Raw genomic sequence first — 26,222 nt, 5'->3', positions numbered from 1 at the left:
ATATCATTATGAATTATCCATAGCTACTGAAGATATAACATTTTAAATGATGATTAGAAGGTCATCCAGAAATTCAAATGAATATCACATGCAAAAAAAAAAGCAGATCTTAAATTTTTTTAAGTTTCTGGCAACGAGACAGAATGACGCGTCAGAACGGATCAGCAGCTTCGACGTGGCCATATATTTACCGAGCCGTTCGGGGCGCGAGCCGTTTGGTGCGTGAGCTGTCGCTCCGACGCTCGTCCGAGCAGTCTTTCACCCGCGGTAATTAGCGGACCGTGGCTGGGGCGGAGACTCAGCCCGTCCTCCGTGCCGTCCGCGCGGAAGTGGGGAGAGTTATTACCCCAGACAGGTGTCTCCTGAGTCTCCTGGACGGAACGAGGCCCCGGCAGGTAGTCATTTCACGCCCCGGGATCGGTAAATCCGACAATAACAAGGAGGCGAGTAATTTCTCACTGAAGCCTTCTCCCGTTTTATGATACATGCAGGCTATTCCAAGGATAACACGTCGGAGTAGGAAAAAATATCACCACAAAATAAGACAAAGATCGCTCCAGAAATTAATCACGAAAGAAATACATTTTTCCTAATTCGTCCGTCTAGACACACAGAGGGAGGCAGGTATATGCGGCATAAATCGCTGTTTGGAAAACAATTTTCTAAAATATTGGTAGTAATATAAAATATACACGAAATGAAAAAGTATAATATCACATCAGTTGCAAATGGAAGCACGATATTTCACACTAAAAATAGCTTCATAAATCAAGTAGCTGAGCTCCTGTACGTGACGTCTTGAAATGACTAACTCAAAATGCAGGCCTGTACTTACAGCACTGCAAAGGAAAAACTTAATTTGGAAAATAATGCATCTCCAGGTCCAGATCCACAAATTTCAGTAAAGAAGACAAAACTAAAAAGGCTTAGCAGTCATAATGGCATAGCTGTATATTAAGGGACAGTATTCCACGGTCTGTCTGCTGAATCAGCAGTAACACAAGCAAACGCATAATAATAAAGCCTTAAATCCGATAGCTTGTAACAGCGTATATAGTTGCCAGGGTCTGTAGAGCATCTTCCCAGATCTTGATTAAAGCACGAGCTCTCCGTAAGCTTTTCAAATGTGTACGGATGTGTACGGTGCACAACAAAAAAGAAAATCAGACTGTGCTTACGCTAAGTGCGCACTTACTTTAATACGAAATAATCAGAACTCATTAATAAAAGTGTTCTGCTGTGCGGCTGAATCCCAGCTCAAAGACGCATCCTGGATAACCCACCCGCTGTGAATCTCATCATCGATTCATCTGGGCGGGGGGGGGGGGAGATTCATCGCCTATTTATACTCCGTGCAGCTGTGAAGCGTGATTCACGCTTGTTGGACCTGTTTTCCACGCTTAATGGGCGCTTGAGAGGTTTGTCTGCGCATCGCCGTGCCAACGTAAATTACAACCTCGGATGCGCGCGGACAAAATTCGTGCGGCGGCTGGGACGCACGCTTTCCCGCCCAACAAGATTGAGGACGCCCAATTAATTTGTCAAGATCCCCTGTCACCCATACATCATATGTACCCCGGCGTAAACGCCTATTCACAAGCACGGCTTTTGAGATGCACCGCGTAGGGAAACATGATTATCTTTTTTTTACACTGTCAGCTGCTGTGATCTAGAGCAACTCACCCAACGAACATTCTTCAACGTGCAACCCATTTACACGGCTGGGCGTTCACGCGAACACGCGCACGTTAAACAGGGTAGAACAGAAGGTCCCCACCTGGGTATTTGAATTTATTACTTTATTTTCCAGGGACAGTGCACATTAATAATATTTCCATAAATGCAACATTCCAAGAGTTAGACAGCCTGATTTTCATCAGTAGTCCCCTGAGCTGCATGTCTTTAGACTGTGGGAGGAAACCGGAGCACCCAGAGGAAACCCACACAAGCACAGGGAGAACACGCAAACTCCACACACAGAGGATCCGGGCTCAGACCCGCCTTATTCCAAGGCAATAGCGTTTGCGTGTTTTCCCTGTGTTCGCGTGGGCTTCCTCCGGGTAATCCAGCTCCGTCCCACCGCGCTGCCTGAGAACTAACAATCAGACTCACAATCCTGGAGTTTGCGATCCCAGTTCCCTAACCATTACGCTCCATAGGCCTGGCTGCCCAGCTATAGGTGAGCCCAGTCTTCTGTGTAGCTCAGCTTTGGAAATCCAGATAAATGCAGTCCTTTGAGTATCAAAGGCCTGACCCCCACAAAGAACCAAGACCCCGAACTGGGGACATGCTGTTGTGTGATCAGTCACACGGTGAGCTGATCTATTGGAGAATAATATTGATTCATCGAGATCAATAACATGAGATCAATTCATTAGCCCCATTCTCCCATTTGGACTCAGTTAAATAATTACCTAAAATCAGGCATGCACGTCATTGTACTGACAGCCATCTGCTACAGTTTCCAGAAGTAGATTATTGTGAGTTTGGCTATTTTCAATTCTGTTGCAGGACAGGCCATACATTCTCAATGCCCTGCCAAACATTTTGATTAATTTAGAAGACTTACTGTAGATACCGTTACACTCAGAGCAAATATACCATTACACGTGGAGTTCTGACATCATTACACCATTACACATGGCATTAAGATACCATTACACATGGAGTTAAGACACCATTACACATGGCGTTAAGATACCATTACACATGGAGTGATTTCCTTTTTATGAACATGTCTTACAAAGACCAGGAAATCTCATGGCTTATTTAGGGAACTCTATTTGCAACGTTCCTCCTGTCCTTGTGTTCAGGCAACACCACGCATTTGACAGGGAAACCTCCGGCAATGCTAATTATATGAAATTAACATGTAATTAGTATTTTACTGCGTTTGTGTAAGTGTTATCAACAGGATGACGGTTGGTGGAGCATTTCATGGTGTCTCCAAAATTAACATTATACACATACAGAGTGTACCATTAAAAACCTATTTTTTATTTAATTATGTATTTTAAATAATAATCAATTACTCAGATCAAGTAAGATCCTGCACATTCTTGGCAAAAATATAAATAATCGTATCGTGAGAACATTAAGTTTGGAGTAGACGTCAGTTGTAAAAGGTTTCCATCCCTTGCTGGTTATTTCCCATCATGCTCCCAAACCCAGATATGAAAGAAATGCCAGCCTACAAGAGCAGGAGGGTTAAGATTTAAAGCAGCCCTGATTGGCTAGTTCTGGGACATGTGCAGTCTTCCTCAGGCTTTTAAGTATCATATGGAACCAGGAAGTACAAGCATAATCAAAGTGACATCGCACCAATGCGGTTGCTGACACTCTCCGCCAATCACTCTCTTGTTCACTCTTCTTTAATCTCTTTAGTAAGATAATTTATGTTAGGTCTCCATCATTAATGGGTTTACAGGCATCATCCTCTTACATTTACAACTTGCCGTACATCACTGCTGTCCCCAATATAGTGAAATTGATATGTCCAATATGTTTTATATTGTAACATTAGAAAACGCATCTCCATCTTACATTTTCACAGAGAACAGCTCATTTTATATGAAATGTCCAACCAATTTCATCTCTACACCAAAGACATTATATTCTCTGAAGATGAACTGACGTAGATTTAAAGTGACTGCCGTATTGCTGCCTGTTACGTAACCAGTAAAGTACAGTATCTATTCTCAATTCCAAAGGCATCAGCGATGATAAACAATTTTGAAGGTTAATAAATTTTAAATTGCTTTGAGATATCACCTTGAGGAAAATGTTCATTAACACAGGCGGGTTATTAGAACGGAATACGCAAATGTTATATTAAGCAGCTGTTCTTCCGAGACCTACTTTTTTTATAGACTTTGTGATAGACCTGTTTGCAGTTGATTTTAAAAAAAAAATTTTTTTTAAAGAATTTTAACCTGTGGCTGTTTTTCTTTCTTTAATTAATTAAAGGTTGGCCACCTTTCTAAAATGGAAATGCCCATGAACTTTACTGTTACATGTACCCGCATTCCAGCACTTTTGGTCATTTGTATTTGTCCTAATATTGTAGCTTGTTCTGCTCCCTAGTTTGGCTTGGCACAAGTTAGGTCAGAATAGTGTTCACTGTGTGAACTGAACTGTGTTCTTGGCTAGAAATAGCTATACGAAATGAGTATCATACCTTATTGAACCTGTGTTTTGTAGTTGTCCATGACCATGAAATGCACTTTTTGTACGTCGCTTTGGATAAAAGCGTCTGCCAAATAAACGTAATGTAATGTAACTTGGAAGTGCCATTCCCCAAAATAAATTCATGCCTATCCATTAACACTCAACCCAGAACTGGAAGTGCTAATGCAGAATTAACTTTCATGGTCATTGAACCCCCGGCTATTCTGCAGTTTAAATCAATGTTCCTCTCTGACTAAGAAAAAGGGTCCTCTTTAGCAAGATAGAGGTATACAAAAGGTACTTTATACCGTACGCTGTCGACTGACATTTACACTAGCGAAATTAAATATTGCTTTACTTACATATATTGTAAAATACATGACACCGACATAAATACAAAGCGTATTTTCATTCCATAATCCTGGCATCTATGGACTACAATGAAAGTATATTACCTCCTTTAATCATATTCCTTTGTAATATGTCTGACACGGTATTATTCGGTGATAGCTGAAATGGGGAAAAATATTCAGAAATAAAACGAAAATATGTTTGTTTCATTTTCCAGCAAAGCTAAAGACAAACTCCATTGTGGGTTCATTGCATAGAGTCATTGGCTGTATGGAGAGAAAAAGAAAGAAAAAATCTGAAGGTTTCTGTAACAAGCACACAGGGCGTTCAGTAATAAATACAACAGCGGGAAACATTACATTATAATACTCTGATGGATGGGCCTTGAAGTGGACATCAAGCTAACAAGATGGATGAGATGAGAGGGTATGATTGAGGAAGTGGAGACCTGGCCAATGGTATCGATGCATAAATTCAGCTTCATTTGTCAACAGACATACAGGTAGTGTGTTATATTTCCCCCATTTTGCCCCCGTGAAACGCCAGTAAAATGTGATAAAATCGAAGGGGCACTGAGGATGAATACTGATTAGCCTGACGGGATACCTGGCCATGGGTAGGTAAGGAAAGGTGGTATGTTGGTGGAAAGTGGAATAAGTAATCCAAAAACACTGACCTTTATTTGTGGAGGAAAGGTCACAGTGTGTCATTTTAGTTCCATTCTATATATATATATATATATATATATATATATATATATATATATATATGGTATCTGAAAGAATGTTTTTGTATAAAAAATAACACGAGTGTTGATGGAATCTGTCATTTGAACGGCTTGGAAAGATTAATGTTGAGGTCAGTTATATATGAGGGAAACTATGGAACCCGCATGGCTGTGTAAGCTGTAGCTGTGGAAAGAAATCTGCTCTGTGACTTACTGCAAGTTATTTCAGACATCTGCTAGGCACATAAACAGCGAGGCAAATTCTTTTTAATATCGGGCACGGAGAGGAGAAGCTGCGTTCTGGACACAGACGCCAGGGACGCGTGTGATGGCGTTAAGATTCTGCAAAGGCGCCAGATGCCCAGTGACTGTAAATGGATTTCCGTGGATTAATACTGAGACAGAAATCTTGGAGGGGAGGGCGGGGGGGGGGGGGAATCGTTTGGTTCTGTTTGCAGTGGCAGTGGGCCATAATTTGATGATGCTTACTCTCAGCATCGCACTCAAAAAGCAACAGTTGTTTTTTCTCTCGTCTCTTTTATGGAAACACAAAAGAGACAGCTGACCGTGTTATCAGTTTGGACAACAGTCCTGGGGGAACATGCAAGTGCCGATCTGCAGCATATTTTATCGTGTGAGATAAAAACATACAGACGAATTACGGGTGCATATAATGAAAAACATGGAGGATAAGACAAAAAGCATAACATTCTTTCCACTGTGATCCTCTTACTGGCAAGATGAGGTCGCATGCTCAGAATAACCTACATTTACAGGAAAAAATAAATCAGGCACAGATGTATTTTTATATTTTATATAGTTACAACAAACTTAAACAGACGTTAAATAGGTCATTCTGTCAGTAAAAGCATATGCCTTCTAATTTAAAAGTTAAGACGCACAATTGTTAATGGCAGTTTATTCCACTGAAAGGCTCTTTGATATAAAAAAGCCCCTTAATCAAGCTTCAGGATCTCTAAGGCCCAGCGTTAGCAACGCCCGATCTGCCTCTGTGGTCATGGGCGTCTCTGATATAGGGAGAGTATTTATTCACACAGCTAGGGACAGTGTTGGGAATTGCACTGTAATCACATCGAGTTAAACCACACAAAGTTTAATCTCAGCAGCACCAGGCTCAATGGGGAGCCGGTTAATTTTGTCACAAACAAGCCCTGCCTGGAGGGTTAAGATTTAAAGCAGCCCTGATTGGCTGGTTCTGGGACACAAGCAGTTTATTCCTCAGGCATTTAAGTAATCCACGAAACGAGGAAGTACAAGCATACTCAAAGTGACAGTGCACCAACGGGGTTGCCGACACTCTCGTCCAATCACTCTCAACCAGTCGCTCTCGGCCAATCACTCACAGCCAATCGCTCACAACCAATACCTCTCGGCCAATCACTCTCAATCACTGTCCAGCAGTTTGGAATTTATGGATAAAAATTTTTAAGCGTTAACTTACACAGGACCTTCATTGCCATGTTTTCCATTTCGTTATACTTCATTGACCCTGCAGGATCATTTCTCCTTTGAATTTGGCCCATCCTAGCTACTTAAAAGCAGAGGGCAGCCACAGTGCAGCGCCTGGGGACCAACTCCAGCTCTGAGGCCAGTGCCTTGGTCAAAGGGCAACAGCTGGAGTTCCACCTCCCCCCCCCCCCCGCCCCCACACATAGGTGCCCCTCTATGTGGCATCTTAAGTAGCTGACGGTAGGCGACAAAAGACTGCCTCTAATACCACCCCTCTGAACCCCATGCTGTGAGACTCATTTATATTTGCATAGAGCATATCCAAAGAGTGTTGCCTCATTAGAGACATTAGTATTACACACAATTAATTTAATATAAGTGTCCCGTACATAAGGGCCACTCACAAGCGAGGGCAGGCATCGAGGCGACAGGGAGCATTAAAAAGCTGCAGGTGTGTGGGACAAACTTTTGGACCGCTCCGACAAATCGGAATTTACAGACGGGAATTTACAAAGAATTACGATCACTAATAAATCATCACCACTTAAAAGAATATCACTTAACACTTGGACACAGTGAGCTACATTGAACCACCACATTTGCATTACAAATAATCACCATCACAATTTAGTTTAGTGTTACCCGTACACTTTAATCGATTAAATTAGCATCACGTGAAACAACACTTTTGCAACACGTTTGCAAACAAGACAATACTGTGACGACCATAACTGTCTTTTAAAATAAATAAATAAATAAATAAATAAATAAACGTTAAATGACATTTAAATGTGGTTAGCTGTGCAATGCTTTAATTACTCTCATACGACCATTAAACAACGCAATGCATGCTGGGTCAGCACTCGCTTTTAAGCCAGTACTTTAATTTCGTTATTGAGGGATGAGCATTAGCGAGTAGGCGGGGTGATTAGGAGGTGAATTGGTCTCTGGGCATCCCCTTGTCTAAACTCTCAAAAACAGGAACAAGTTTAGACTAGCGTGGGCTCATCAAAAATGTGAAGGAATTTGTCTTAAACACAAAACACGTCAGAAGATATCAAATGATAGCATAGCGAAATCAGCTGCATTCCGAAAGAATTTTCTTTTCTCTTTCCATCTCTGTCTTTCAATCGCAAAAAGATTTTCTCAATTAAACTCATCCATTAAATATGCTAATTAGATTCACTTCAAACTGTATTTCCACATAATTGTTGTCCTTGTGCAGTACATGTTGTTTCTTCTACAGAGAATGAACTTGTTACTATGTTGGTCATATTGAAGAGCATAATGGTAATGCCTTCTTGCAGTCTTTGTTACTAAGTTATGGCAGTTTACAGAAGACACATAACATTACGTACGTGTGTGTGCGTGTGTGTGTATGTATGTGTGTATGTGTGTGTTTGTGTGTGTGTGGGTGTGTGTGTGTGTGTGTGTGTTTGTGTGTGAGTGTGTGTGTGTGGGTGTGTGGGGGTGGGTGTGTGTGTGCGTGTGGGTGCGCGTGTGTGTGTGTGTGTGAGTGTGTGTGTATGTGTGAGTGTGAGTGTGTTTGTGTGTGTGTGGGTGTGCGTGTGTGTGTGTGTGCGTGTGTGGGCGTTATGATTATATTGTCATCATCTGCCCTTTTCCAAATCTGCATTAGTTCTCTTGCATCCCCTTGCTGTGTGAAAGAACAGCTCAACTGATTGCAGGCTTGTTTCCTCTCTGGAGCAATCAGTGAATGTGCTTTTGCAATCTGCATCTCTAAAAAAAAAACAAAATTTCTTGAAAATATAAATATGTACATATATATATATACACACACACACACACATCCTGGGTGGTGGCGTTGGTATTAAGCTTTTATACTGCATTCAGATCTGCACAATGAAAACTGTTGTTGTCATTAAAAAACTAAAATAAACGAAATCTCCCATACAATGTCAGGGAAACAGCGTTAATTGTCAATACTAAGACTAGCAATATAAAAGGTCATGTTGGGCCTGTCGGAAACCTCTAATAACAGAAATTAGCGACACAGAATTACACAGTGGTACATTCATGTCCGATGCAGCCTTGTTTAGGTAGCACAGAACGCGTCCTCTCGGTGCAAATAAGACCGTGTTTCTGAGTCAGCGGCCCGGATGCTCGGTGAATAAGCACGTTGCTACGATCACAGATTAATTACCGCCGGGCGGTTTTTTGGATGCTACAGCATTGCGCCCATCACAATGATTTCAGAAAGCCCTGCTTCTTATGCTGCGAACAGAATTCCTCTGGAGAAAACAAAGGGGGTATTCCCGTCTTCGATCGCACTTCTGTGATCCTCCTCCAGGGGGCGCCGCTTTGATTGTTTAATGCACTGCAACGTTGGGCTACACAAGACCCAAAAAAAAAAAAAAAAAAAAAAAAAAAAAAAACAGGAAAAAACACAAAAACAAACCACAGGACTGCTGGGTCGATTCGACCGATGTTCCACATTTAGCCCTGCGGAGTGCCGTGACAAATTGAGACCCTCCACAGAACAACCTTGGGCGTCAAAACGAGAGCTCGCGACGCGGCGTGGCGTACAGGAACTGACATCATCATCGGCACGCCATCACCCCGCCGTCCCCTACCGCCAGTGCCGCCGCCTTCGTTCCGGAACAAGTTTCACACCGTGTCCAATTGCACATCTCCGTCTGAATTTGAGGCGCTGCCCTGGGTGGGCTCTGGGCCGCCGGGGCATGTGGGATAAATACTAATGAAGCTCCGAGCTCAAGCAGACTGTGCCACAAGCACAGCGATGCTTTGTCTACGCACAAAAACCAAAAAAAAAAAAAAATCACACTTCCTGTTTGCATTTTATCTGCATAAAATGAAGCCTGAATTTTTCATATGCCAGATATACCGATGCGTGGTATTCAAATAAGTCCATTATGCTCACTTGCATCAAAAAAACAAAAAAAAAACAAGATATCTGCACACTGAAAGGTTACATTTCTGTTTGATATTCACGTGGATACATCTGCAAAAGGTCTTCAGACAGTTTGAACCAAAATAAACCCAATAAGAAACAGATATTATGAGCAGATTTTGAGCGTGTGGATATTTTATCTTTTGTTGACTTTTTTTCTCAGGATCACACTTCGTGACAGCGGCATTCCAGGTCTTTATAGTTCCATTTTGTAGCACTTATGCTAATGGGCATATAAATGTATTCCGTTTGTCTCAGCTCATCATCATCATATTGCATAAGCAGCTCATGGCAGGCTGAACAGGACCGAACTTGGAAGACAGCCGCAACCTCCTCGATTACAGATTAAATAGCTATTTGCTCGCGAGTTTTGGCGTTTTGAGGTGTCAGAAGCATTTAAGGACGTTACTCTGTCCTTTTAGCGATGCTTCAGTCATGCGAGCGCTGGTTCACTTCTTGACTGCAGCAGTGGGCCCCCATAAACCCTTTCACATGGAAAGTTTTTAAGATTTCATTTTTGTTTTGATTTAACCAGCCCAGAACAGGAAAGTGTGAAAAAAATGAAAATCACCCTTAATTTGCAGTGGCCTGGATGATGTAGTGCCCACACCAGAGCGGATTAATTGAATAGGAAAGCAGAGGCTCTATAAAACATCTGGCAGAGAGCAGAAGGCCTCTGGTGGAGCTGGCCTGGGAAATGTACCACAATAAGCCCATTGGTCTTTCTGACCATGCTCCTCCTGAGGATTGGGATCACACACACTCACACAATCTCTCTCTCTAACACACACACACACACACTGACACAATCTCTCTCTCTCGATGACACACACACACACACACTCAATCTCTCTCTCTCGATGACACACACACACACACACACTCTCCCTCTCTAACACACACACACACTCACACAATCTCTCTCTCTCGATGACACACACACACACACACTCTCCCTCTCCTAGACACACACACACACACACAATCTGTCCCTCTCTAAGACACACACACACCCACAATCTCTCTCTCTCTCCCTCGCTCTCTCTTTCTCCCAGACACACACTCACAGAGACAGACACACACACACACACACACACACACACACCACACCACACAGGGAAATACTCACACAGAGAGTTGTGTTTACGGCTGGAAACCGCATTAACTTTCACTACAGTCCCCATGACTCACACCAAGAGCACATTCCAGCCACTTCAGCCAGACCCGCCACACACAAGATGGCCGCCATTCCAGCCCTATTAATGACTAGACTTCAGTCCGGTTTCCCTCCTTTTAAAGCCAGTCTGGTTTCCCCCTCTCAGGTCACGGCACCTGCGACTGCGGGAAGTGCACCTGTGAGGACACCTGGTTTGGGGACGCCTGCCAGTACCAGAAAGAGTGCACCCTCTCCAAGAGGAAGAGCAAAGAGCTCTGCCGAAATCCTCAAGGTGTGATCTGCTCGAACGCAGGTAAGGACACGGCCCCCGCGTTCCCGTCCCAGGCTCGGGAATTCCCGACATTCCCACCTTCCGGTGTATATGCGCTTATCCATGCCTGTTTGTCTTCCCATTGATGAAGGCAAGATATTGTACTGAGATGGTTTTGTAATAGAGGAATAGTGTGTCAGACATGGCTTGTGGTGTGGTTTAGAACCAAAGGCAAGGAGCAAAGTTCTTCTGTGTCTGTGGTCCACAGTGTGGGTCGGGTGTCAGTGCGGAGTGGACGTGTAGGTGTGGGGGGGGGGGGGGGGCAGGGTGGTGTTGAGTGTTGAAACATGAGGACCCAGCTGGCATCCAGATGTGATTTGATGTGGAGGGCAGGGGCGAGTTGGGAGGGAGGGGGTCTGAGGTGGGGGTAGGGGGTCTGATGTGGGCGGGCTCCAGTGCACCAGGGCTTATGGGTATAGTCACACTCCCACGCTTCCGTGCCGCAGGTTCCTGTCACTGCGGCAGCTGCATGTGCCGTGACCCCGATGGCAGAGGCCTCATCAGCGGGCAGTTCTGCGAGTGCAACGACAGCGAGTGCATAGACGAGGAGACCGGAGAGGTGTGTGGAGGTACGCCTGCAGCCCTCTCACCCGCCAACTCCTCCCTCTCACCCGCCAGCTCCTCCCTTTCACCCGCCAGCTCCTCCCTCTCACCCGCCAACTCCTCCCTTTCACCCGCCAGCTCCTCCCTCTCACGCGCCAACTCCTCCCTCTCACCCGCCAGCTCCTCCCTGTCACACGCCAGCTCCTCCCTCTCACCCGCCAACTCCTCCCTCTCACCCGCCAACTCCTCCCTTTCACCCGCCAACTCCTCCCTCTCACCCGCCAACTCCTCCCTCTCACCCGCCAGCTCCTCCCTCTCAACAGCCAACTCCTCCCTCTCAACCGCCAACTCCTCCCTTTCACCCGCCAACTCCTCCCTGTCACCCGCCAACTCCTCCCTCTCACCCGCCAACTCCTCCCTGTCACCCGCCAGCTCCTCCCTCTCACCCGCCAACTCCTCCCTTTCACCTGCCAACTCCTCCCTCTCACCCGCCAACTCCTCCCTCTCACCCGCCAACTCCTCCCTTTCACCCGCCAGCTCCTCCCTTTCACCCGCCAGCTCCTCCCTCTCACCCACCAACTCCTCCCTTTCACCCGCCAACTCCTCCCTTTCACCCGCCAACTCCTCCCTCTCAACCGCCAACTCCTCCCTCTCACCCGCCAACTCCTCCCTTTCACTCGTCAACTCCTCCCTCTCACCCGCCAACTCCTCCCTTTCACCCGCCAACTCCTCCCTTTCACCCGCCATCTCCTCCCTTTCACCCGTCAACTCCTCCCTTTCACACACTCGCTTTCACCCGCCATGAAATATTAAATCAGTGTTAAACCAGAGTTTCTCTACTCTTACCACAACAGCACACGCTTCACTCAACAGATTCATTGAGAGAGGCCATAATAACCAAACTCCAAAGCTGTAAAGTTTTTGTAAGTCACTGTGGGTGTTCAAACTCAGGATTAGCTTGGGGCTTCATCTCAAGATTTAAGACTCAAAAATAGATTCAGTAATTCTCCAGGGCTGCATCATGGGGGTGAAATAAACACACAGGCTGCAAGTTTTAAAACAAAGTGTGTGTTTGAAAGAGTGTTAATTGGACACACAATCAGGATTATCCTGGCGATGTCAGTTCACCTGTAGGTGGGAGACACAGAAGGTTCCCTGAAGGCACTCCGTCTCTACCTACTGCCCTTAATTAAGCAGGAAATAATGGGCTACTTGGTGATTTCATTAAAAAGGCCACTACAGTTCTTCCTATGGTTCCTTTTTTGAACAAAATGAAAAAAAGTAATTAAAAGGTTTCCAAAGATTAAATTAATAAAGCCTGAATGTGTTCTATATTAACTGTAATTGAATGTGCAGTTAATGCCCAGTAAAGCGGTGGACATCTTTAATCCTACGGTAATAAGCCGTTGCACACTTAACCTACAAACCGTCAGCATAGGGGGGGTGAGGGGGGGGGCAAGAGGCAGACTTGAAAAACCCTACAGGAGCCCCCCCAAAAAAAACAAAATGGTGAAGTCATCTGTTCTCTCTGAATGTCTTCTGGTTTCAGGCAACGGAAAGTGTTACTGTGGAAACTGTTACTGCGAGGCCGGTTGGCATGGCGACAAATGCGAATTCCAGTGTGACATCAGCCCATGGGAGAGCAAGAAACGGTGCACATCTCCGGATGGCAAAATCTGCAGCAACCGAGGTGCGTCTGAGAAAGCACTTTAAATGCAGATGTGACATGTCACTGGGAAGGGTGGGGGGATGTGGGGGGGGGGGGGGCATCACGCCAAATGTATTCTCTTTCATGGAGACTGTATCAATATGTGTAATTCAATAACATCACCCCCCCAACCTTCCCCTCCCAACGGAATACTCACACCGCACGGCCATTTTAATTGGGTCAATGATACCTTGAAAGTCTGTGATTCAGGAAAGCGCATCAGGGTTGGGGTGTGTAGGGGGGTCGGAATGGGGGGTTGAGGGGTTGGGGGGTGTGTGGGGGAGGGGGGCCGGGATGGGGGAGGTTTGGCAAAGGGGATCTCCCTGGAAGCTGTGGGCCAAACGAGGGGAACGAAGCTCATCTCAGTCCCTTACAGCCCCCAGCCTTACCCAAACCGACAGGCACAAATGAGAATGATGCACCTTCGGCTAACCCTCACAAACTATTACTCAGAGAGAAGAGAGGGGGGGGGAAAGAGATACAGGAAAAAAACAAAACTAATAAAACATTCCCTCGTCTGGTACATCCCCGGTGAAATTCATGAACGATTCGCAAAAGCTCGGTGAGCAACCCAAGCCTGAAATTACCCAGGGAGCTTCCATAAAGCACTCTGATATTAATTAAGGGCAGACTGGGCGAGGACTTGTACTGTAAGTGGTACATGACCTGAACCTCGAACCGCAGTGCTTAATTTCTAATGAGCGGTCAAGTGCTTCGCTCAATCAGAGTAAACAATTCCGCTGCCCCCCCCCCACCCCACCCCCCCGGCCCACCACCCCCACCCGGGGGCTTTTTCTGTACACTGTCACATGTATCTGATTAAAGTTAACATGGAAGCCACTTTGTAGCTTTTTAAAGCTGTCGCACAGTGTGAGCTGAACACCCCTGTGTGTTCTGACAGAAGCCCCCCCCCTTATTCTCCCCCCCCCCACGCGAAACGGGGGGCATGCGACCTGCAGACCACCCACAGCCCATAGCTAATCAACAGCACTGTGTTCCACTCAAGAAAAGGTGCCCAATTCCCTGAGCTGTAGGTATTCCTGCAAAAAAAAAAAAAAAAAAGTTTTAATCACATAAAACCTTTTTAAAATCTCCTTCTCCAGCAGCGTGTGGGAGGTTAGTTAGCAGTGCTCAGTTTAAAGGGGACGGGTGCACATTGCTCACGCTGCATAATGGGAATTAAATCATCTCATAATTTGCCTATCAGGTGAGCTTATGCAGAAGCAAATGACATACTACTCTTATATGAATTTTTAATGCAAATCTTTTAATATAAAACGGCTGTGCGTTTACTGATGCTGTTCAGAGGGAACACTGTTCAAGTCAGAAGTGAATTGCATTGAACTGAAGTTATTACTTAAATCATGCAGTGTCGTAATGCAGTTTTGTCTTTTCCAAAGTATTCCTTCGACTGGTATTTTCAGGCACAATAGATCTCTAGATGAAGGTAAATCCATAGTTTGCACTAGAGACTTCCCACAAATAAAAGTATATCATACTTCATTTATTATATGATTGAAATGGGAATAACGTTGATAAATATGCCTTCGCTGTATAAAATGGACTTCATGGGCAAAGATGCACACACAGACACACACAAACACACGCATACACATACAGACACACAGAGACACAGAGACGCAGACACACACACGGACACACAGTCCTTTACCCTAAAGAATATAACCCTTGAAGGAATAGTTAATACTTAGGAGAGGTGATGAAACAAAGCTAAAACAGGCCCACAGTCATCGCTCAGAGGAGAGCTGGTGTTACAGAGACCCCAGGGGTTGAGGCAGTAGCACCTCGGGGTCCATCCTGGTCAGCCTCCCCACCCACCACCCCAGTGGCGCCCCCTTGAGGGAGAGGAGAAAACACCACTGTCGCTCTGCTCAGCCACCCACAGGTCTAAAATCACTAGGGGACAGAGTGGCTGGACACTGAGGGCTCTGGCCATGTCCCTCTCTGAGTGGACACAGTGTTCAGACTCTCATTCAGAGACAGCTCTGCCCATGTCCCTCTCTGAGTGGACAGAGTGTTCAGGTTCTCTCATTCAGAGACAGCACTGGCCATGTCCCTCTCTGAGTGGACACAGTGTTCAGACTCTCATTCAGACAGCGTTGGCCATGTCCCTCTCTGAGTGGACAGAGTGTTCAGGTTCTCTCATTCAGACAGCGCTGGCCATATCCCTCTCTGAGTGGACACAGTGTTCAGGTTCTCTCCTCCAGAATGTGCCCAGAATGGGCTGCTGACTCTGGGAGGAACAGTTCCCACGGGCCAGGAAAGGCTGCTTATGAGAGGCCGCTTCAGTGTACCGGAGCGGATTTATCGCCCGGTAGCTACCAGTGCTCCTTCTTATCTGACCACCCCTCTTCCTTCTTCATATAATCCAGTGATAAAGTCAAAAAGGTGAAGATAGTTTCAAAGAAAAACATATCCGACTTACAAAAAAAAGATCAAAACAGTAAATTACCTCATAGCCTACTACAGCCGTTTTAAATCAAGAAAGGAAAAGGGCATTTTAGGAAGAGGCTTTCACCTGCATTGGTCCGTATCACCAGAAGAATCAGAAAATATACAGTTGGTGCCCCGTACTTTCATAGGAATGTGATACTGAACTCAAATCCATTTCAAAAGGCCAAATTCATATTGGCCTTTTCGGAAGGGAGAGGAAGGGGATTTCCGTCGGGAACGAACTAAACTGGCTGTTTGAAAGAGCGGCGTTATTAAAGGGATCTTTGCTGACGCGCGTGCGTTTCCACAGGGACCTGCATCTGCGGGGAGTGCACGTGCCACGACGTGGACCCCTCGGGCGACTGGGGCGACATTCACGGGGAGACCTGCGAGTGCGACGAGAGGAGCTGTCACTCAACCTACGACCGTTACTCGGACGACTTCTGCTCCGGTAAGGCGGGGCGGCCGTCTTTGCGCACTCCCGTTTATGCGGAAGAAGCAGGGAGATGCGACTCAAAACCACCGACCTGCCGTCTCTCCGATACCACGCATGATTCCTTACGATACGCAGTGACGCATACACAAATATGGCCGTTATAATAAAGTTACGACGCATATGCATTTCTTTGATTAATGGTTCCAGCCGTGTCGCATTATTGGTTGGGCGCGCTGAATTATGAATACGCAACAAAAAATAAAATGATGCGCCCATTTCTACATCAAATTCATTTTTCACTATTTGACAGATGAGATATTTCTATTCCTAATGGTGTTATTTTTTTGAACTCAGTAACCTTTTCTTTTATTCTTTGTTCATTAAAAAAGCATAAAAAGAAAAAAGTGGGAGGGGTAATTTCCTGGCGGAAACAAATTCCACAGAACACTGTTATCAAACCAAAAACATCAGCAATTTCTCCTCTGTCCTCACTTTATTGCATTTGGAAAGAAGTAAACTATTTATAAAATGATGCACTGAGTCTGGTACAGGTGCACTTTATCCCCATTTGAGCAGGAATGCTGTATCGCTTTTTGGCACAAATATAAAGTGAGATTAATCTTTTTTCCCCATCTCGTTTATTACATAATTATGACTCGTTCCCCCCAAAAAAATAAAGAGCGAGATATTGATGATGACATTTCTTCATCTGCAGCACCTTACCGCCAGTATGGAAATGCAGGCGCGACACCCAGATTACATCGAACATTAAAAACCGTTTGCCACCGATTGCAAACCCCGAACAGTGCGGCAGTTATATCAGCGCTGTGTCGCAGTTTTTTTCCCCCTGACCTTTCTCATGGGGAATAATAAACCAGGGAGTATATTTATGAGCTTTTATTGAAATGTAACTTGCCATGTGCTCCACCAAAAAGTTAAGTTCTGTCAGCGATTTGGGTTTAAGAAAGAGTTCAGTGGATTTTACCTGAGCTTTAAGAGACCACCAGATTCTGAAAATTTAACTCATAAATCAGTACATTGAACAACCTCCATTTCAGCTGTTATAGTTCAGTTTCCCATTGTTTTTTAGTTTAGTTTAGTTTAGTTTAGTTGACAATAAAAGTAAGACAATGTTGGTTACCACTGGTGATATGGTGATCAAGCGTGAATTAGGCTACACTACTGCCATCTCATATGGACATCCACAGGGACTGTTTGTTTTCCGCACGAAATGGGTAGCCCTTGCACAGCATAGGCTAAATCATCCCTGAAACAGTAAGAATTTCAAGGTGATTAAGCTGTTGTTTTTATGGATGTGGAAATGCTACAGTAGCATTTGTGCATAAGGATAACGTCCCAGTGGGGTAGAGACTGAGTCAACAGCAGCCAGCGTGACACCACTGCATGTGAGTGACTGAAAAGCAGACATGCAGCTCATGCATTCATACCTGTCCAAAGAAAAGCGCATTGGTCAGAATCCAGTGCTGCACACGCCATGCTGAGTGCAGGTGGCCATTGCTATTGATTATTGGCAGCAATGTAGTATAATGGATAAGGAGCTGGCCTTGAAACCTAAAGGTTGCAGGTTCGATTCCCAGGTAGGACACTGCCGTTGTGCCCTTGAGCAAGGTACTTAACCTGCACTGCTTCAGTATACATCCAGCTGTATAAACGGATGCAATGTAAAAAGTTGTGTAAGTCACTTTGGATAAATGCCTGTAATGGAATGATTATTGGTTCACTGGCTGCCTGTTTGGAGCGCTAGCAACACATTCAAGGATAAAATATAAAACAATAAAATATTATATATTTTACATCTGAAATATGCATGTACCATTCAGGGTAAATACATGCCGACGACTAGCACCTATGAGTGAAAGACTGGATTTTGTAAGCAAAAATAAATAAATAAATAAATAAATAAATAATGGTCCAGCTTATTAAAATAAGTGAATAAATCGCATGCAGTCTGAAGTGAGGCCTTCACAGTGCAAACATTTAGAGAATGCAGGAGAAACCCAGAACGCTGTGCGTGTGAGGCGTGACTACAGGAGATGAGAGAAGATAAGAGGTGGGTAGCAGCCCTGAGATTCCTGCTGTTTCATCAGCCTTCTGAGGAGCCAGAGAACAGAAAGAAAATAAAAAATAAAAAAGATTCAGAAACGGGAGGAATAGAGATGCGGAAAGAAGAGTAGCCTGCCGGTAGGTAGCGCAAGGACAGGGACATTACCCTGATAAGAGACAGGAGCGCCATGGAGCCATTAAGGTAAAGATGGTACACTATAACGGGGGCCTTCAACTGATTCTGAGGGGGGGGGGAGCCAGCTTAGGGAAATGAACAGTGGAAAATGAGGGGGAAGAGAGAAGAGGAAGATTTCCTCATTCGCAAAAAGCAGGATTTACAACCACAAAAGATCGGATTCATTTAATTAATTTTCCCATAATATTGGTTCAGTTTCAGAGAGAGGGAGAGATTTTGTAGATCACCTTAAATACTTAAATACTTTTTATTTTTTTATTTTTAATTATCCTTTACCCTATTTACTTAATCTTATTTTACCATTTCCCTTATAAACAAGGAGGGAGAGAGAGACAATGACGGAGTGAAATTGAGAGGGAGAGGGAGGGAAAGAGAGGGAGAAGGAGAAAGGGTAAGAGAGAGAGGGGGAGGGAGGTAGAGAGGGATAGAGAAACTGGTGACCAGGTGTCCACCGAGCGATTGCATTCACAGGGAGTTAGAAAACTATGCGTCTGTTTCTCAGTTCTCAGATTCTCAGATATGCGTCATTGGCAGTATTTTTACCGATGCACTCATTTTGGCAACGAAAATACCATCTTAATTCTCCCCATAGAACATTCTTTTTTTTTTTCTCCTGGTAGCACGAAACAATTACTGCTCTACATTCATGAGATAAGCCCCTGCAGATGATACATTTAATTTTTTTTTGCAGTTTATGCAACAGATTTGACTATATGCAAAATGTATTTTGCCTGAAAAAATAAAAAATAAAAAATAAAACTCCATGTCTTTGACATCACCACTCTTGCTCAACTCTTCATCATCGTCAGTGATCATTAGTTTGAATCGCCAGCAGTCATTTCCTTCAATTAAGCTAATTGAGGCTCGACCCCCCCCCCCCTCACCCCCCCCCCCAACAGAGCAGCCAGCGAGTCATTACAGGGTAGCAGAGTGGGGGGCCCCCAAGCTCAGTCTTTTACATCATTATGATTATCATTATTATCATTATCATTAAAAATGAATAATTATCTATAGGACCGAACCCCCCCCCCCCTCCACTAGCATACAATTGCAAAAAAGACAACTGCCACATCTTGAAGTTGTTTAACCCACACCTGCAAGCAGAGGGTTTGATACTATCAAGTATATTTTTTGAAAAAAAGAGAACATGAGAAAAATGAGAAAATTGTACTTACTTAAGAATTATTAAAATGACACAAGGATGATCCTTATAACATATAATGTAATTCCAGCAAGCGTCAGAGCAGTACGTTGTGTGTTTAATGATATGCACAACGCAGGTTGCTAATCAAAGCTCATGAAATGGTATCGATGTCAGATTGTGGTTTGGGATGATTTAGTCAGAACCAGTGGCACTGAAGTTGCCGTTGAGCATCAGGAGAAAAGCACCAGGAAAAAGGGGCTCGTATGAGACTCAGTGACAGATGTGCACACCGCACACACGTAACCACACACACCGCCGCCCGCCCGGTCTGTCAGCCCCCCCACCACACCCATCACACCCAAACAGCCTAGCCGTCACCCCCCCCCACCCACCCACCCACCCACACCCCCAGACAGCCTGGCCATCACCCCCAACCCCTCACCATCCCTCACCCCCCCCCCCCCCCCCCCGAGACAGCCTGTTCCTCACCCCCACCCAGACAGCCTGTCCCTCACCCCCCCAGACAGCCTCACCTTCACCCCCCCAAGACTACCTCAACTTCAACCCCCCCCCCCCGACAGCCTGTTCCTCACCCCCCCCCCAGACAGCCTCACCCCCCCCCACCCCCGCCCTCCACCACCACCCCCCCCCCCAAACAGCCTCACTCTCACCCCCCCCCTTCCTTCCTTCTCCTCCGAAGGTCACGGACAGTGCAACTGCGGGCGGTGCGACTGCAGGGAGGGGTGGACAGGCAAGAGGTGCGAGCATCCGCTGTCCTGCTCCACGTCCCTGGAGGCCAGCGTGAAGCGCTGCCGCGGAACATCCAGCATGCCCTGCTTCGGGAGAGGTGAGCCAGTTAACCCTTTACGTGCACCCCCCTCTCTCTCTCTCCCCCCCCCCAGCCCCCCCACCGTGGAATCAATCTGCCGACCTCACCCCGGTCACATCGAGATGCAACAGCTACGAGCCAAACAGAAATATCCCCGTCTCTGTTCGGCGGGAAATACCCTCTACTGTCAGCCCCACCCCGGGGGATTAGAGAGCCGCGGTAATGGCGGTATGAATAATGAGGCCGGTCTGTTTTGCTGGGGAAACCCGCGCAGCGGTGGACGGCCGGCTTTTTCCTGTTTGTGGGGAGGGAGGGAGGGAGGGGGAGTGGGGATGCGGGGCATCGCTTAGTTCTGTCTGCAGAGTGAACGTGTTGCAGAATGTCACTGACTCCGTAATGGATGCCGACGTCCCTGCTGAAAATTCCGGCTAAGACCGAATGTGGCTGAATGTGGACGAATGCGAGCTAGCCCGCATTCGTCCACAGAGCTAGCCCACATTCGTCCACAGAGCTAGCCCACATTCGTCCACAGAGCTAGCCCACATTCAGCCCGCAGCGATTCGTCCACAGAGCTAGCCCACCCTCGTCCACAGAGCTAGCCCACCCTCGTCCACAGAGCTAGCCCACCCTCGTCCACAGAGCTAGCCCACATTCAGCCACAGAGCTAGCCCACCCTCGTCCACAGAGCTCTCACATTCGTCCACGGAGCTAGCCCACATTCAGCCACAGAGCTAGCCCACATTCAGCCACAGAGCTAGCACACATTCAGCCACAGAGCTAGCACACATTCGTCCGCAGAGCTAGCCCGCATTCGTCCGCAGAGCTAGCACGCATTCAGCCACAGAGCTAGCCCACCCTCGTCCGCAGAGCTAGCCCACATTCAGCCACAGAGCTAGCGCACATTCAGCCGCAGAGCTAGCCCACATTCAGCCACAGAGCTAGCGCACATTCAGCCGCAGAGCTAGCCCACATTCAGCCACAGAGCTAGCGCACATTCAGCCGCAGAGCTAGCCCACATTCGGTCACAGAGCTAGCCCACATTCAGCCACAGAGCTAGCCCACATTCGGTCACAGAGCTAGCCCACATTCAGTCCGCAGCGATGGGCCGCTCTGGGCCTTCTCAGCCTTTTCGGAGCTCCGATGAGTTCGGCTCATCTTTTTCACAAAAGCGTCAGAAATTCAGAAAAGGACTCGCTGCTCTTTTGTGAAGACTTGGCCCCTCCGGGTGAGGATAATAATGGTGGAAAGCGGGAGAAGAGGGAGGAGATGGATCCCAACACGGGCGAATTGTGCGATTTATCAACAAGGCGGCATTCAATGGCTCCTGACTGAGAATAGAAAAGGGTAGATTGGAAATGGTCTTTTCACCACAGCGGCAACGCGGTGGTAAATTGAAATTTGACGCGGGCTGCCTTCTGTGAGGTCATTCGCAAAATGACAAAGGGATCTGGAGGCTTTTGTGCTTCATCTTTAATTACATTTCATCTGTGCTCCCCCCCCCCCCCCTCACCCACCCCCCACCAAAAAACTTTCGCCGATCACTAGAGGTCATATATTTCTATCACAAATCACCCTGAAAACACCATTTACTGAAATGGGAACGGTATGAATGTTTGGCACGTTTTTCAAAATTTAGGCTAGTTAAACATAACTAACTATTTAACATAAAATAGGTTCACAAAATACTGTGCATCTAACTGTACACAGATTTCTTCAGGCAGTGCAATTCGTTTATATAGATGTCTGCATTTTCTTCAATATACTTGGAACAAATCTAATAAGGATGTCCTCGTTTCATCTAATATACATGGAACAAATCCTTCCATTTGCCTTGTCCCAGTGCCCCCAAGACTATGACTGGCTGTGTCGGGGAAGTGAGGATTAAATAAAACTAGTTTATTTTCTGAATCCAGCAGTTTTAATGGCGAACACTCTCATGGAATGTCCGGCACTCTGAATACCGAACACAAGAGCATCAACAGTTAAATCTCCTCACTTATGTGGCACATCGGCATTTAAACTACATAAATGTCCTAAACGGAACAAACACGGATGATGCCTACAATCCACTTCACACTTCATCATTTAGTCGTCATCTGTAACATTTTAATATCCAGAATAGTATAACTGAAGCATCACCCCCCCCCTATTTTTTTAAAATACAGTGCTCTTCAGCCTTTGCAATAACCCGAGGACATGCAGCATATCATAAGCTACAGCCATCCTGGGGGGGTCACAGGAAGGGCACAGTCTCTCACATTAATACAGCCATCCTGGGGGGGTCACAGGAAAGGCACAGTCTCTCACATTAATACAGTCACACTGAGCGGTGACAGTTGGAAAGAGGGGAAGATCACTCGTCTGCTGCCATGACGATTCCCTCCTTTTTCCTAGGCCCAGACTAAATTACAGCTGCCACCATCACTGTTTGCGCAAATATTTCATAAGCCGCCGCCGCTGCCGCTGCGTTCTGCGAGAGGGGCCTCGCAGAAATAATAAAAGTAGAACAAATAAAGATCTAAAGTAGTAAAGGGATTTGTAGCAGTGGTGCAAACCTATTTGTACGGATATCTGATGTCTGTATTTCTGTCCTCCAAGAAAGTGAAGAAAGTTGAAGTTGGAGGGAATGCTGGGATCTGTTACAGGCTTGCTGAGGGTGATCATCGTCCTTCTTAGCAGTAAATTTAGTAAGAAATTTTAAATGACACTTTTCAGTGCAAACCTGAGCTGGATCACCTATGGAGGGGATCAACCTGTAACCTCCATCCCTGTCTCTGGCAGACTGACCGATGTGGACGAGCAGTAGGACTCATTCACAGGGTTCCCTGCACTTCACCCAACAACAACAACATTTAGCGGACTTTCAAGATGGAGATTTAACTGAGTATCCATTGAATACACAGTGTGAGGATCTGCATTTGTATGGGGTTGGAAGTGCCGCCCTTGAAACTGAACACACAAAAACACACACACACACACACAAATATAAACAATGAAAAATTGGGGTCTTAAGGTTGGCCTCTAAGCTACAATAAAAAATCCAAGCCGGATAATTCTACTCCTACAGCGCTAGCGGCTGAAATTTCATCAGGGGTGCGTCTGCCATTTTTCCCAGGTTACAACCTCAATAAAATACACAGCGGCTCTGCGAACAAACGTTTGATTTCCATAAAATAACGTTATTAGTTTTCCCGGCTCCATCCCTCCGCTCTCCCCTGATCTCCACCTTCCTTGTGCGTTCCTTTAAGGGAATAACAATACTGTGGTGCGGGAAGGTGACGGGAGGGGAAACGCTGAATACGAGGGCGGGGACGTAGTAAAAAAAAATTAGCGAAAGCGCAACCAAGGAAACAGAGCCTTCAGCTTCACTTCAGCCAGCCTGTCTGTCTGTTTCTCTCTCTCCCCCTCTCCCTCTGTCTGTTTCTCTCTCACACCCCCTCTCTACCTCTCTCTCTCCCTAGGTCTCTCCCTCTCAGTCTCCCTCACTCCCTCTCTCTCTCTCTCTCTCCCTCCCTCCCTCTCCCTTGCTCTCCATCTCCCTCTCTCTCTCTCTCTGTCAGTCTCCCTCTCTCTACCTCCCCCCCCCATAGTCTCCCCCTCTCTCTCTCCCTCTCTCTCTCTCTCTCTCTCTCTCCCGCCCACGGTTCCGTCGTGGCAGAGAGAGGCACCTGAAATAACACCGGCGGTTGGCAGCGTTCCCAGGCTGGGGTAGACCCGCCAGCCCGCCCAGCCCTAATGAACCCAGCCAGGTTAACAGCAGACAGCTCTCAAACCAGCGCCCGCACACGAGCCTTCTGGGTAATAACTCTCTAACCGAGCGGGGACCGCACACACAAGCGCTAGGCAATGAACACGCTCGAAACTGCCGTCGTTCGGTCCGTGCCAAAAAATAAAAAACGGATTTGTATACAAGGAGACGCACAGCAGAACGAGCCAAATTCCCCGGCACTCAATGAAACATTAAAAACGAAGTTGCGCCGGTGAGAGTGCGTTTTAATTCCTTCAGCGGTACGTTTAATTTAGCTAAACATCGCTCTGACACAATCGCGGCTTTAAAGCGATGCCTTAAAATGAAGCTGATACTGAGACATTAGTGCGGTATTTTCACTCCAGTCTAGAGCAGATAAGCAACTGAACAAATGGAGACTTCATTGTATTCCTTCGCCTTCTGTATTCATTAGAGTAAGTTCTAGAGATCTTCGGTCTGCGCTCTGTGAATTAGATTAATTCTGACTCTCCTTGCACGTGCAGGTCATAAAAGTCTGCAGTCCAAAGTGACCTCTCCGTTCCTTTCCAAAAACGTTATATACAGCTCCGTTCCAAGTGCCAAAATAAATTTAAAATTCCCATCAAATTTGTCAACTTCCATCCTTCATGCTGTAGTTCTCCTTGTGCTTTAGCTTCAATCGTAATAATAATACATTTCCTGTCATAGTTTCCATGGCATGTTACCAATCATAGCTGGGCTACATAGTCCTGCATGTTAACTCCCTAAGTTAAAGGTTCCTTAACACAGCTTTTGTAACTGTTGTTTCTGTGGAAGCTTTTTGGAGGACTACGGCAGTTACGGTACTTTTCCTGAGGAGAGTATGAAGTGCTGTAACTATGCTACTGCAGTAACCTGGGCCAACTTTCCTTTTCACATCTCTCTCTGTTCACATTCAAGCTTATCCTTCACATCCTTTTCTCTCTACACACATCAACGAGCCCGGCACCTTATTCCTGGAACAGGGAGCAGAATCTAGCACACCCAGGGGCGTCCATCAAATCCGCTAGTGACCCCAAGCCTGGCGGCGAAGTCCTGATGGACCGAGCGCACTGGCATCAGTCAGGCGGCGAAGTCCTGATGGACCGAGCGCACTGGCATCAGTCAGGCGGCAAACGGCTGGTGTCGGAGTGCCAGTTTCCATTGGCGCCAGTTTCTGTTGTGTTCTGGTCTGGTGAGGGGGTGTTTATGGTCGCTCTTATCAGCCATTCAGAGCCACAGCCTACGCTCCGATTGGCTCAGAACCACAACATGGCCTGCTCCGATTGGCTTTGGACCATGAGAGGGCCCGCTCCGATTGGCTCGGGCCCACATGAAGGCCCGCTCCGAATGGCCCGCCTCCCTCCTTTCATCTCTGCTGACCTGTGAGGAACCCGCACCTCCTTCACCAGGGCTCCCGCCTGTCCCATCGTGTTCCGATCCGAGGAGAACAGAACCTCCCCGCTCCGCGTGCCCCTCCCCCGCTGTCCTGCCCTTAAGAGCAGAACCGACTGCAGCCAAACCCAGATCCGAGCGATCCGGTCCCATTTCTGTCCCCATCAGAAATAACACCGACTTCACATTAATAACCATGCCAGCCAGTGCCTCCCCGTGACTGCTCAGGAATCTGTGCTCTTCTGTTCCCCTGTTAAATATAATGCAACGTGAGCCTCAGTTAAGCATTCTGTGGCGGGACTGAAATGAAAAGTAATTTTGCTTTCAGAAGAAATCGGGCTCACGGTCAGCGTGGAGCCATGCTCCCTGCAGCCCCGCGTAATTCTGCCGTGCGCGTGCGTCATGGAGAGCAGGAGCGGGGGCTAACTATAAACCATGATTTACGCATCGATTTTTCGCAAACCCGAGATCCATGCCTCAGACAGATGCAGCATTTTACTCCTTCAAACGAGGAGAACTGCAGCTGTCCGTCTTAGGGTTGCCATGGAGCGTGAACCAGTGTGCGCATGTGTGT

At 46.3% G+C, this 26,222-nt stretch overlaps 1 protein-coding gene across 1 annotated transcript in view; it reads left to right on the top strand.

Moving 5' to 3' along the window:
- The window catches only part of itgbl1 (integrin, beta-like 1), a 70,382-nt gene that overhangs the window by 15,188 nt on the left and 28,972 nt on the right, over positions 1 to 26,222 (top strand). The window contains exons 3-7 of the mRNA XM_035393233.1: positions 10,970 to 11,116; positions 11,581 to 11,703; positions 13,227 to 13,367; positions 16,150 to 16,290; positions 20,380 to 20,526. Of these exons, the coding sequence (XP_035249124.1) occupies positions 10,970 to 11,116; positions 11,581 to 11,703; positions 13,227 to 13,367; positions 16,150 to 16,290; positions 20,380 to 20,526 (699 nt within the window). The remainder of the gene's footprint in view (positions 1 to 10,969; positions 11,117 to 11,580; positions 11,704 to 13,226; positions 13,368 to 16,149; positions 16,291 to 20,379; positions 20,527 to 26,222) is intronic.

This window comes from Anguilla anguilla, chromosome 15, assembly GCF_013347855.1.
Source record: "Anguilla anguilla isolate fAngAng1 chromosome 15, fAngAng1.pri, whole genome shotgun sequence".
In the NCBI taxonomy this organism is placed as follows: domain Eukaryota; kingdom Metazoa; phylum Chordata; class Actinopteri; order Anguilliformes; family Anguillidae; genus Anguilla; species Anguilla anguilla.
The sequence above is the reverse complement of the archived record's forward strand: the minus strand, read 5'-3'. Positions and strand labels throughout refer to the sequence as shown.